The 14143-nt window shown below is 36.1% G+C and overlaps 1 protein-coding gene across 1 annotated transcript in view; it reads left to right on the top strand.

Moving 5' to 3' along the window:
• CHID1 (chitinase domain containing 1) overlaps window positions 1-14143 on the top strand; it is a 120282-nt gene that overhangs the window by 98954 nt on the left and 7185 nt on the right. The window contains exon 11 of the mRNA XM_034062625.1: window positions 11420-11500. Within this exon, the coding sequence (XP_033918516.1) occupies window positions 11420-11500 (81 nt within the window). The remainder of the gene's footprint in view (window positions 1-11419; window positions 11501-14143) is intronic.

The raw sequence follows: 14143 nt of genomic DNA, 5'->3' as shown, positions 1-14143 counted from the left end.
ACCTTTTCAAGAAATTATTTGCCCTCTGGCTAAAACCAAACATGAATACCCTGTGTTAGCTTTAAGTGTAATTAAGAGTAACCAGTAACTCAAATGAAAAGGTAAGAAAACTTGGACAGATTGTGTTTTTTATAAACATAGATCTATTCGCTGGAATGAAACAGTATCTCTGGTTCTGGAAGGCTTGTATACTTTCTTCACTCAAAGTATAAAACCAGTTCTTTATGGGATGGTGTTTCTCTATCTGTAAAAACCTTTCAGAATTCCTGTGTAATTTTACTCATACTTTCATTGTGCTCAAATTTGAATCTGAGAGATTGGCCAGATTCAAATGACAGTGTAATTTGCATTGTCTATAAACTAGATCAAAGTGCTCCTGAAGTTACACAATCTTCTCCTATAATAATATACTTCCATAAAACTGCTCTCCTGTTAACTTGGTAACTTCATATCTTCTGTTTTCCCCAGACATGCTTTTGGGGGTCACAGTGAAGATCATCTAGAATCATGTAAGGATAGGTAGAGGGTTTTTATAATTTTCTGATATCTGCCTAAAATTATTTTTTTCTAGACATCCTAATGCTGTTGCAGTATTTCTGAAGAAATATTTACATGCTGTGGCATATTTAGTTGCTGCCCTTGTGGGGTGAAATCACTATTATACAAAATGCCCCCAGTTACTGACTGCACTGGTATTGCTTTTGTCTAGTTTGATTTATAAGGTCATTTCAGACTTCTGTCTTTCACATGAAGAACTTGTTTTCTGATAGATTATTTGTCTTCCACATCTGTCTTAATTGCTTAATGTTTATGCATCATCCTGAAGTGTGAAGTGCTGTGACAACCTCATGGGTTTATGAATTCTTTCAGCACTCTTCTATTCAATATGTTCTTATTTTATTGTAAATAGAAAATTCGACAAAGATAAGAAGTTTGAAAGTATGGGTGTAGTTCAAAACACTTCTGCTATGGGAAGAGAATCTGTAATAGCTGCCAGTCAAGTTTATTAGATTATGTTGTTATAGCAACTGGTTAGTCTCTTCCATGCTTAAAATATATTGTGTCAAATAATTAGTAGTGCTTAATTGTATTTTATTGCAAAAGAGGCAAGTAATTAAAGAGGTTCTTGCAATGGCTGTGGGGCCAGAGAGGGTCAGGAGCTAGTTGTAATTGGAATATATTTTGTGAATATAAATTAGCAGGTCTATTAATCTGTCTTTTCTTTTCCCCCGATCCAAAAAAATTATGCAGCATAGTTGAATTGCTGTTGCTTGCTCAGAAATATTAATGGATAAAAAATTAGTTCTTGGCCCCATTCTTTTTTTTTCCTTTGTCTCTTCTTGTCAGCTTAAGAAACCTAGAACATGTATGATATTTAGACCATCCCTGATGTGATACCCACATAGACCAGTGGCAATAAAATATGTTTCAGCCTTTTCAATGTGATTCTCTGTATTTTGGCTGTCAGTCATATGTTGCTGCAGGTTCTTTTGTTTTTTCCTCCTAGCTTGGTCCTTTGTGTGAAAGCTTTCTGAGCATTTGATCAAAGGCAGCAGTCATCACAATCCACAAATGTAGAGCATTGTGGGCAAAAGATTACACACAGCATCATATTTGGGACTTCAAGACAGCAAGTGCCAAAATCAGTCAGAAAAACTAGCTGAACTGATCCCAGTGATGGAGTCAGAGCTTACTGAAAAGCCAAGAAGCTCCTTTTTTTTTATGGCCTGAGGAAGTAATTTATATTTCTCTTCAGGACTTCTGGATTTGATTCACCAACTATTTTTTGATGCTGAGTACAGAATCGATCATCAGCAATCGATATGTGGTTATATCATACTGCAGATATATCAGCAGTAATAGATCTTTGCTTAAAGAGGAAACAATGCCTGGGATTGAAGTAAAAGAGCTTCTCAAGTGGTGCAATAGCTACATTGTATGATACAATGTGTGTAAAACAGTACAGAGGTTTATTGCAATAGCTAGAATGGCAGATTAAAGAGGAACAGATTATAGCCCTGCACCTTATGTAAAAGTAAGCACAATTAAAATAATACCCAGCAAAAGCCTTATCAATCCCAAACATTGGCCATTAAGTCTTTCAGTGATTGCAGTTGGAACTTTTTTTTTCTATTCCAAATACTATCCTCCAGGTTATTCCTGCTCTTGCATTGTAAAGTTTTGCAGTTGACAGTTCCATCTATTTCTCTTCATCTTCTAGCTTTGCTGTCATCCTCTTTTTACGTTTTCTTTATTTAACACAGTGATTAATAGCTCATCTCTGTGAATACAACTGTAGCAGGAGTTTGTGATAATTAGATAGGTAGGGCACAGGGAGTTATTCCCAGGTGACACCTCCGCCATATGGTTTTGAATGGCTCTTTGCAATGAAAGGTAAAACTTCTCCCCCCCAGGGCTGCCTTAAGGTAGAAAAGTTAACTTATTTCTGGCAATGAACCTGTTCAGTATCTTGCCAGACTTAATTCAGTGTAATTAGTTTTTAAAATTAAAATGAATGAATGCTTTTCTTGAACCTTTGAAACAAGCAGTGTCCATTGTTGAAATCAAAAGAAGAAAAGGAAAATTATAACTTTTTTCCTCAGAAGTTGTTTCTAAATGATGCTTTTTTATACATATTAAAAAAAACCCTAAGATGTTTTTTTCATTCCATGTCGTATCAGTCTCTTTTCTTCTGTGCTTTTAGTGTTTGATGCCTTGCTGGGTTTTTTGCTCTCTGATTTTGCTTTGGGCTTTCTGGGTTCATCTTCTGTTACATGCATATCATACTGTTCATTAACTTGTTTAGATTTACAGTTAGTAAGCATTCAAAGGACATTTTTGGACATTTTTCTTTTGTTGGTTACACAGCTATACTGGTGATTACTCTGTGTTGGATGACTTGTGTAGGAAATGCAAAGTGATAGTATTTTGCAAGTGTTATTACAATTTAATATATTTGCATATAGGACTACTTCAGGTACATGCATGTCCTACTCTTATCTTTAGCAGTGTACTAGGATAAATTGTGAACACTTAGTGTCTAAATTTGCTCAAATAATTGCAAAAAGCAAACTTCTGTCATTTAAACACAGCAAAATGGTTTATTTTCTAACTTAACAGTTTTTAACAAAATTTTAGAATGTCCAGATTGCACATATGCTGTGAGTATAATTCCCCTTTACTAAAACAATTCCTTCAACAAACTAAAGATTCTTTGTGCACAAAGTGCTGTATACCTGGCGGAGAGCTCTAGTTATGGTTAATGTGAAAAATAGTGCTGTTTAAATTAAAAACTTTAAAAATATAATTATATACATACCTGTTAGAGGTGAAATAGTATTGCATTTTGAAATTTCTGGTTAATTCAAAGGGAAAAAAATGTGGGGGCCATCAATTTGTCCCTTGATTTGCATTCCAAGTGTTGCAATTTGATTTAAGTAACAGCTCTTCTGGAAGTCATTTCAAATAAATATATGCATACTAGTTTTTGCTTTAAAATTTAGTCTTCACCTTATCAAGTTTTAGCAGCTGGCACAGATACGTTTGTTCAGCGGAAACTAAACAGATAAAAATATACAAATATTTGTTGGAGTTACAGCAAAGATATGGAAGACTTTCAGCTGTTCTTTCATGACGAAAAGTACCAGGCTTTTCTTTAAAACTGAAGGGTGCCACATGAATATGTATTAGTTTAACTAAATATCAAGAGACTTAAAGTCCGTGTCCTCAAGTATTTACTGCCCAATTGAAGACAAGTTTCTTAAAAGGGCATAAATCTACACTCTCATTGGATAGGATATAGTTATTACTGCATAGCCCATATTCAATTCAAGTCATACCAAAAATTTAGAAATTATATGCCATACAGGTTATTCTAAACCATGTTAAAAATGTACTAATCCTTTGAGATCTGCATTTTTTATGAGAGATTAGTAGTCATATGCATGAATTTCTCATCATTCTATCTTAAAAAAAAAAGAGGCTGAAAGTATTATATTAGTTCTGTTGGTGTAAGTCCAGAATAAATGTGTATAACTGTGACTAAAGCATGATCATTTGAGAGGAGAAAAATCCCTTTGCTAGGTATGAAAAATGAACTTAAAATTATGATCAGAAATGTTATTTGTTCTTCACTTGATTCCAAAACAGTATGTACTTCATAGCTTCATAGGACACTGGAGGTTTTGTTGTTTACTGCTCTGCCATACATTTTCCTTTAATGTAGTTGTTTTCTTTAGTTACAGTCCTCTGTCAGGGATTGAATTTATGATTTTGTTCATATGAAGGTAAAACTATCTGCTGTATTGTGCTTGATCATTTAAATTTATTATGTACATCTATGACTACTTCATGCTAAAAAACTATCCCTGAACTGTGTTTCTTTTATCTCATAGGAAGTGTTCGGTGTTCAGAGGTTGAACACCAGGTCTTCAGAGGTTGAACTTCAGACAGGACAGGTGGTAAAGACTCGGAGTAGCTTTGAAACATTTTTTTCTGCTTTGTGAGTGCTAGGTTGAAATAACGAAGTTTAATTGACAGCTAATTTCAAAAATTATGTGTGTGATAAGTCAGAAGTCATAGTCAGATTTATCAGCAATGAGAATTTTGCAGATTAAGCTCAGATCTAAGACCAAACCTTCCTGGGTTTTGGTCTTTGCTACCTCTAAAAGTCATGACTTCTAATTTCTCTTGTTCCATTTTTATTCTGAATTGTGTGGATTTTAGTTTGGAATTACTGTGGGGAGAGGCTGTGTTTTTTTCTTTGTAGGAATAATACAATGTGCTTTCGCTTAGGAATGTCACCTGAAATAGGTTTTGAGTGCATTAGGTTTAAGAGACCATTTATCAGCAAACTAGAGCACCACAGTAAGATACATAAAACTTGAGCGACTCTGTAATTTCATAGCTTCTTTTAGATAGCTTATCACAATTACTCTTACAAAATTGAATGGTTTTTTTTGTAAGGAATTACTTAAATACCATTATTTTAGTAAGTATTCTTGCATTTTGAAAGCATTTAATATATACTTTTCAAGTGAACAGAAATAGGTACAAGTAATTAGTGGGTATTTTGTCCATGTTTGTCATAGCAGCATTGAAAATTATAGTTTTAGCGCACTCTAATAGCTGGAAGTATAGGAGTGTTCTTGGTGGAAGGAATAATACCATGAATTTGTTAGTTGGGCTGACATTAAGACCATTTTCAAAGGAATTTGATTTATTGTATTCAACAGGATGCTTGGGTCTCAAGGATCTGCAGCAGAGCTGCACAAGGCAGTGTTGAATACTGCTTTCTTGCTTCTTGGACTGTTCTTGAAATAGTTTGAAAATGCAGCATGTCTTACATGCTGAAGTGTAGGGCAATGGTAGCAGAGGCTGCCTTCAAGAGAGTTCAAGAATATGGGTATTCCCACTGCTTTGAAGGGAGAGGGCTGTTCAACACTGGATCACTTTTATAGTTCAGTATTTTTTATCAACTTTGCTTTCACAGGTCAAAGAGGAGTAGCCAGAGATAATTTTAGTGGAAACTGTAGGCCTGATGTGATTGTCATCTAAGTAATATGAACACTCTGCTGGGGCTACTTGGAAGTGAAGATGTATTAGTTTATCTGAACTTTGTTCAGCCTCACATCCAAAGATACCAGCCTCACTTTTTCATACGCATAGCCTATTATGGCAATTCTTGGAATAATGGAGCATAGTATTGTACTTAATGTATTTGAAAATGCTTCAACCTCAGCTGAAGATTAATTAAGCATTTCAGAAAATGTACCCTTAAAAACTAGCAGGTTTATTTTCAAAGATTTTTTGTTGTTGTTTTGTTTTTGTTTGGTTCATTTTGTTTTTGTTTTAGGAGGATGAACCTGCTGATTCTTAAAACAAGCCAATAGGGATAAACAAGCATTACTTTTCATCATCTTGAGAAGTAGTTTTAAGCAGAGAGACAGTGTCTTGTCTCTTGATCCTGCAGGAGGCCAGATTATTGAGTGAGCTGGAACAGAATTTGAGCCTTTATGCTGTATGGTCTAGAAAGGACTAATATCACTGCCATTACATAATTATACATTGCCTTATAAGAATTTACTAGGACCTGTGTTTCTTCTGTGAAAGACATACATTAAGCTGCAGTAATGTCAGTGTGGTGATTTGAACCTGACTGCAGAAAGAATCACCTACTGGCTTCTCAACAATGCATATGTTGAATTCTCCTTCAGACATAGTCATTCTTGTAGAAACCTGGCTGTACTTTCAAGTATTTCAGAATTCTGTAAGGATAACTTTTCTGTGACTAAGCTTCTCTTCCACTTACTCTGTGCTTGGTACATAACTTACGTGTTATGTATTTTTAATTTTGGCAGGATAGTTGTTTCTTTATTATCTAATACAATTTCTCAAGCTTTCATTTACTACTCCTAGCCTCTAGTGGGAATTCATATGCCAAAATCTTCAGTGTTGTGATGATTCTTATCCTGCATTCTAGTAAAAACTACCTTAATATGGTAAGAGTAAGCAATCATTTCCCTGCTCAAAGTAAATTCTGGCATTGCACTATAGCATCTTCTGGTATAATCATTCTCAAACAGCATTGGTAGTCTGCGACTTGTCCTGAGAAGAGGGTTATTTTTCCAGTACCTTTATCCATGACTACGTGGAGATGTGTAGAAAGATTTCAGTTTGATACACACCTCCATATCCTGTCTTTTTTCCTATATGCCACAAAAGATCCAGATTACAAATCCTATCCAGAGAAAGAAAAGTAAAGAAACTCAGGTTTATATCTATACAGAGACCCAATGAGGCCAGTGGGGTTTTAAAAGAAAAAAAAAAATAAAGAAATAGGAAAGCTGTGATCTTCTCTTTTTTGTCAGAATGAGGAAGTTCTGCTTAAATTCTACATCCTGCCAAAACTTAGGTAATTTATTAACAAAGTACTTTTTGCTGAGTATTCTTCTTCATACTTTTTTACCCTAATACTTTAGTGATAGAGTTAGTAAAATTGAGATCTTCTTGTACTTTTTCCTAGTATCATAATGAATAGCTGAAACATTACATTGATTTTAAAGTATAAAATTAATACAGTATTTTAATAACTAAGTGCATATTATATGGTTTGACATGCAATGGTATAGTAAGTACTGCTGTTGACACATCTATATATTTTGTTGAAATTGCCTTTCATTAATATCATCATATTTTCAACTCTATTTAGGACAATTTGCATGCATGCAGATGTGAAATACCTCACAAAATAGCACCTGACTTCTGATCAGCCCCGCTAGGAATAGCTAACTTTGTGCTGATACAATCAAACACTTGAACTGCCCCTTTCCTACGTAGTATAATCAAGGTATATTGTAGGGTTTAGACAGTATAGAACATGTGAATCAACTTGGTTATCAACAGAGACAGCATGCAGTGCTCTAAGTATTTTTATACTTATTGGTGGTTTTATGAAGCCATGTGGGTCAGTGAACCTCTGTGGTGTGATATTTTTAAATAATTGAGGAAAAGGGGTTTTTTTTTGCTCTTTATATGGATGACAAATAGGCAAAGAAGAAATGTGTCCTAAAAAAGGAACAGAAACACCAGCTGTAAATTCTGAGAACCTTTCCTGTGGATCCTTTATTTATTAGTCATATGTGCAATAAAGTGCAATAGAATATAGGTGTAGCCATATTAGCGTTGTACATAGATATACATCATTGGCAGGACTGACTTTACAGATACTCCATAATATGTACACTTTGGTTTCTTATTTACTCTGTGTAAGTGAATGCTTATTTTAGTCCAATCCTGTCCAATGGGTTTGTAACCAGGAGTAGCAATCTGTAGACACCAACTCTTTATCTCTGTCCTTTTTGACAGAGGTATGACAGCAAAGTGCAGATTTGAAGACTTGTATGACAGGTGGCAGGCATGCTTCATATCATTCCAAACACGCTTTATGTGACCATGATTTTATTTGGTCATAAATTTCAAAGCCCAGTTGTGGCAACTGAATTGATACTTCAGCTGCTTACTTATTGTCAAGAGGAAATATTCTGGGAGACAAGGATGTTACTTTGGTTAAGTTAAGCCAAGGCCTGTTTAAATGAGCCAGAATGGCAGTTCTCTGTTAAGAACAAGCATTTATTTGCAAGGTGGACATGCAGGTGACATCTGCCTTTAGTTACTATTCCTGATAGTCCATGCATATTTATCATTTCTACATGATGCATTGTGTTTCATTAGAGAATAGCATCAGCACTCCAGATACTTGAATTGTCCTGGCCTCATTTCAGGCTGGGACCACAAAACCAGCATGATTTTCTTTGCAAATGGTCACAAACTTTCCAGAAAATCTGTAGTGCAAGGCAATAAAGGTGTTTTTGGTGTTTATCATACTCTTAACTGCTGAGGCAGTTTGGTAAAAGAAGAAAGCTAGTAAGTTAGGAGCTGATGGATGAGGAAGCAAATAATTTAGTCTTGATAGGAGTACAAAGGTAGATGTGAACTGGGACAGTCGCAATAGAAAGAGAGGTAAGTTAGTAAGAAAGGAGAGAAAAATAGCAATAAATAGGAGTTGAAATGTGAAGACTGAGGTGAGAGGTGGAAAGAAGGAGGAAGGCTGGCTGAGATGAGCACTCTGCCCATCTTTTTTCCCTCTCTGAGAGCCTGGAAATGAATCTAGATCTCTTGTTCCCTAGCCATACTGATATTCCATGTTTGTCTGCTTAAGTGTGATGGAAAATAGGTGTGATTTGAAGACAAACTAACTTGTTCATATTGGTCTTACATACCATTATGATAAATGTCTAGAGGAGAAAGGAGAAAAGGAAACAAATTCTCTGTGCCCGGCCAGGATGGGTTTTCATTAAGCGCAGCACGTGCCTGAACAGCTTTTTAAACCAATAATATGCCTTGTATGTAATAGGCTATAATTGCTTCAGGTTGCATTTCTAATTTTAAAGCTTGCTCATATGGGTGTTGAAGACTCTTTAATTGTATTAGGATTTTTAGCATATGATTTCTCATCTGAAGTCATACATCTCTTCTCCCAAGTAACAAGTAATAGGACAAGAGGTAACAGCCTCAAGCTGCACCAAGGGAGATTTAGATTGAATATTAGGAAAAATTTCTTCACAGACATGGTGATCAAGTATTTGAACAGGCTTCCTCCCAGGGAAGTGGTGGAATCACCATCCCTTGAAGTGTCCAAAAATCATGTAGATGAGGCCTTCAGTGATATGGTTTATTGGTGGACTTGTCAGTCCTGGGGGAATAGTTGACTTGATGATCTTAAAGGTGTTTTCCAACCCAGCTGATTTAGTTCTTCTAGGAAAACTGCATGCCAGGTTGTCTTAGCTGGTAATTTTTATAAGATCTTGATCCCGTGTTCTACTTGAGTGTTGTCTCCTGTCATTACTGAAGTCACCATTCTGGAATGAAAGAAAGGTGTTAAAAGCTATCCTTAAACTTGAAATATACAAAACTAGGTCTCTTTGCATATTTCACTAGTGGGGCAACTGAAATTTTTTTATACCTTAAAAAGGGATGGTCATGTCCCAAAGTTTCAACTGCATTTTTTGAAAAGGTACATTTTCCCAGGGCATGTTTGTATTGAGGAATAATGCAATAGCTGCTACCATGTAGATACTTAAATAGCATATCTGGCTTGGGTTCATTTGACTTAAAAGCAAAATGAAAATCTTTTCTGAAACTGCTGGCAGTAGGCAGCAATTTACCAATATATGAATGTGCAAGCCACAGCAGAAGAGAGAAGATATTCCCTGCAATGCTAAATAGTATAATTATGTTTAGATTAACGCCAAAGGAGAGAATAAATGTTTTCAAACTGAGAAGTACAAACTTTTTTGCTGTTTTTTGAAGCATATAGTGAGGTGGAATTTCAGCACTGATGGAGTCAGGGTAGTGGCTGGTGGAAATCAGTTGTAACATTTTGCATAGGAGATGGAAATTTCTTATTCAAAAATAAGGAGATTTGAAGACAAATTTTTCCATGCAAATCCTGTCCTGAGGAAAAAAATTCCTGCAAGAATGAGACATATTCATGTACAGCATTGTGTTTGAAAGATACGACAGTACCTTTCCATTTATGGCCTTGGCAATGCTGGGGAATGGTTGAACTTGATCTTAAAGGTCTTTTCCAACCTAGTTTATTCTATGATTCTATATTGTGGAAGTGATGGTTTTGATAGATCTTAAAAAAAAAAAATATTAGTAACTTACGATCACTGTGTTTGCCTGTGATAGCTTTATAGAATCATGATAAAATACTGATAATGGGACTTGGAGTTCAAGCTCCTGATACAGTCCCCAAGGAAAAAAGAAAATGATTGTGCTTGGCCTGTGGCCAGATAAACTCCCTAATGTTTAGTCAGGAAAGCTGTCCGCAGATTTAAGTTCAGCCTTCTTGGTAGCCAAAGATGCAGGTTAAAAAGATGTAATACATGATGTAATACAAAGATAAAAAAAAGATGTAATACAAAGATACATGTTAAAAAGATGTAGAGGAGATAGAAGAATATATGATAGAGACTTCCTGGGCCATCTGTGGGACCTCTACCACTGGCAGCTTGCTGTTTTCTGGTCTTCTTACATGAGGCAGCTAGCAGCTGATTTCCATTGTGCTGTCATAAATGCAAGCACAAGGAGACACTGTCTCTGCACTGAGACAATACTGTGAGCTAACCAAGAACATGAATTTACAGCATGCTAACTATTTCACAGCAGTTCCTTGTACAGTTTTATTGGTACAAATATTATTCTGTCCTCACGTTGTGTCAAGAAGGTATGAAGTAGATAATTCCACATTCAAAATGTCATTGCAAGAGAATAATGTGAATAAACTAATGGTGGAGAAAATTCATATGCAGTCCTTAGTAGTAACTTAGTTACTGCTAAGTAAAAGCAGTAAAAAGTTACTTAGCAGTAGCTTTTCCTTGAAAATCAGCTCTTTTTTAATTTCATTTTAGAAGAGTAACTAAGCCCTTTCTATGGAAGAACTTTTTTGATCACATTATAGTTATTTATGATCAAGAATTGCATTGATTAGCCCTGGAGGACATTATTAGTTACAGCCTAGGGATGACTACAGTTGCTGTGCTTTGGCATATAGGAATCAGACTGTAGAAATACTGAAGCACTGCTTTCATGTGCCTTTATAGATTTGTCGGTTGATGGACATTAATTAATTCATTCCTTTTAAAAAACCCCACAACAACCTAAGAATATAAACATGGCAAATTGTATGAAGTGACTGAGGAAGTTGTCAGCAAGAAGATACTTTCGATGCAGTATTCAACATCTGAACATAGTAAAACTGGGAATTTTTTTTGTTTCCCAGAAATTTCTGTGTTGTAATTTCATAACTACTTTTCAGAAAAGTTAATGTCATATATGTGTTTTTAATTTGTAGGTACATTGAAACCTTGAAGGAGCACAAACCAAAAATCGTCTGGGATGAACAAATTGCTGAACACTACTTTGAATACAAAAAGTGAGTTACATTTATTAACTTATTATTCTGCAAATATTTTTGGGCATGGTCCAGTACACAATGAAGTAATTATAGTGTGCAACTAAATTCAGCAAATGGAAATTCTTATGTTTTTAGTCTGTATATTAACACTGAACTGCTGCAGAAAAAAGTGCTTCAGGCAAGAGAAGTACATCAGAAAAGGATTAATGAAATAACATAAGCGAAAACAATCTTTAGAAGAGAAGTCTGAGTCATATCTTTAGAAATTATCCATCAAAGTTATCTGCTGAGTGTCAGTTAATCAGAGGCTCTGAAATTACTATTGCGAGCTGTTGGGTGATTACTAAAACTAGACCAAAAAATAGTTTTGAGAAAAATCTGTGATACAAGAGCCTGTTTTTACAAGTGCTAGTAGTAGGATTGGTCAAGCAGCAGACTTCAAAAATGGAATGGACTCTAGAGAAGTATAATGCAAATGCTATCAATTGACTTTCAGATAAAGTTTTAAAAATACTGAGATCACTAATGAAAAGAAAATTACTTTTTGTCTTGCCTTTTTCATCATGAAATGACGAGAGGATTCCTGATGCTAGGAGGATTCCATATAAAAAATATTAAAAAAAAACCCAGCAACCTCTTAGCCTCTGGTAATTTGCAATTTTCATATGCAAATATACAAAAATACGGTAATCCTACTACTTGTACAAAACTGTGTTTTTCATATTACTCAGTGCATGCGTAATGTAAAGACACATCACTGAAAACGGGAGTAAAACGTATTTTAGGGTGTTTTAAGAAAAATAATATTTTCAATATACCTTTTGGTTTAAATATTTTTAGATATAAAAAATAAACATACACAAAAAACCCCAAGACCTAAGATGTCCTACTTCTATATTCTTAGTTTAGTTTTCAAAGTTTCTCTCAGTCTGTAATCTTCTCCTGACTTCCGAGCAACACTCATTTCATCATTTCTCAGGGGAAAAAAAAAAAGAAGAAATTACCTGCTTGTCAGTGGTTTAATTTCTTTTCTGTGTTTGTATGAAAGGACTGGGATCTGTGTTCCTACATATTTAATTCTTTGGTATCCTCTTGCAAAATCACTTTGTGCCAAGCAATTCCAAAGTTTTTTGAGTTAACTGAAGAGTAAATGATAAGGTTTATTTTATTGGTCTTCAATGCACTGTCCAGTTGGAGACACAGTGACCACCAAATGAAAACTTGCTCTCAAAATAGTAAATGTGAGGGCTCTGTATAACTGGCATACTTCTGGGATTCATTTCTGAAACACATTTCCTAAACATCTCCTTGCAACTGAACATGTGGGAAAGGGATAGCTTGTCAGTAGTATTATGTCATTTGCCTTTGAAAGCTAGTCTTTAGAAATTCTTGGTTTTGGACATCCTGGAGGAATTTTTGATGCATAAAACACACTGGATCTGAAAATCACTCTCAACTTCAGTTGCTGTGCTGTGCTTGGCAGGCAGCCATGTGGCTCAGCATGTCTGCAGTGGTTCAGTTGGCTGCATGGGAGGGTTACTTAAGGGAACTCTTTTCAGCTGCCACTCTAGTTTGCAAAGGTTCAGTTGCCTTGGATGGGGATGGCAGTCAGGCCTGAAATATGTTTCACTGGACAAGTATCTCACATGAAAATCATTGCTAAGAAATCAAATCATGAACCTTTAAGCAAAGCACAGCTGATAATTTTTATATAGCAGGGAGATATTCTGTACCAAGAGGTACAGAAATCTCTTGTCTCTGATGCTTGTCTCAGTGTACATTACAGGTAAGTATGCATTTATATAAGCAAGTTGAGAGATTTTAGAATCATAGAATAGTTAGTGTTGGAAAGGACCTTAAGATCATCTAGTTCCAACCCCCCTGCCATGGGCAGGGATACCTCACACTAAACCATGTCACCCAAGGCTCTGTCCAGCCTGGCCTTGAATACCGCCAGGGATGGAGCATTCACAACTTCCTTTGGCAACCCATTCTGGTGCCTCACCACAGTTACAGTAAACAACTTCTTCATTATATCCAATCTAAACTTCCCCTGTTTAAGTTTTAACCCATTACCACTATATGTGGTATATATATATAGTGCTATCACTATAGTCCCTAATGAAGAGTCTCTCCCCAGCATCCCTCTTCAGATACTGGAAGGCTGCTATGAGGTCTCCACGCAGCCTTCTCTTCTCCAGGCTGAACAGCCCCAACTTTCTCAGCCTGTCTTCATGTGGAAGCTGCTCCAGTCCCCTGATCATCCTCATGGCCTTCCTCTGGACTTGTTCCAACAGTTCCATGTCTTTTTTATGTTGAGGATACCAGAACTGCACACAATACTCAAAGTAAGGTCTCACAGGAGCTGAGCAGAAGGGCAGGATCACCTCCTTTGACCTGCTGGTCATGCTTCTTTTGCTGCAGCCCAGGATACGGTTGGCTTTCTGGGCTGTGAGCGCACACTGAAGCTGGCTCATGTTCATTTCCTCATCGATCAACACCCCCAAGTCCTTCTCTGCAGGGCTGCTCTGAATCTCTTCTCTACCCAACCTGTAGCTGTGCCTGAGACTGCTCTGACCCATGTATAGGACCTTGCACTTGTCATGGTTAAATTTCATGAGGTTGGCATCAGCCCACCTCACAGGTATATCAGGGTCCCTC

The sequence above is a fragment of the Melopsittacus undulatus genome, chromosome 4 (assembly GCF_012275295.1).
Source record: "Melopsittacus undulatus isolate bMelUnd1 chromosome 4, bMelUnd1.mat.Z, whole genome shotgun sequence".
Taxonomy (NCBI): Eukaryota; Metazoa; Chordata; class Aves; order Psittaciformes; family Psittaculidae; genus Melopsittacus; species Melopsittacus undulatus.
The sequence above is the reverse complement of the archived record's forward strand: the minus strand, read 5'-3'. Positions and strand labels throughout refer to the sequence as shown.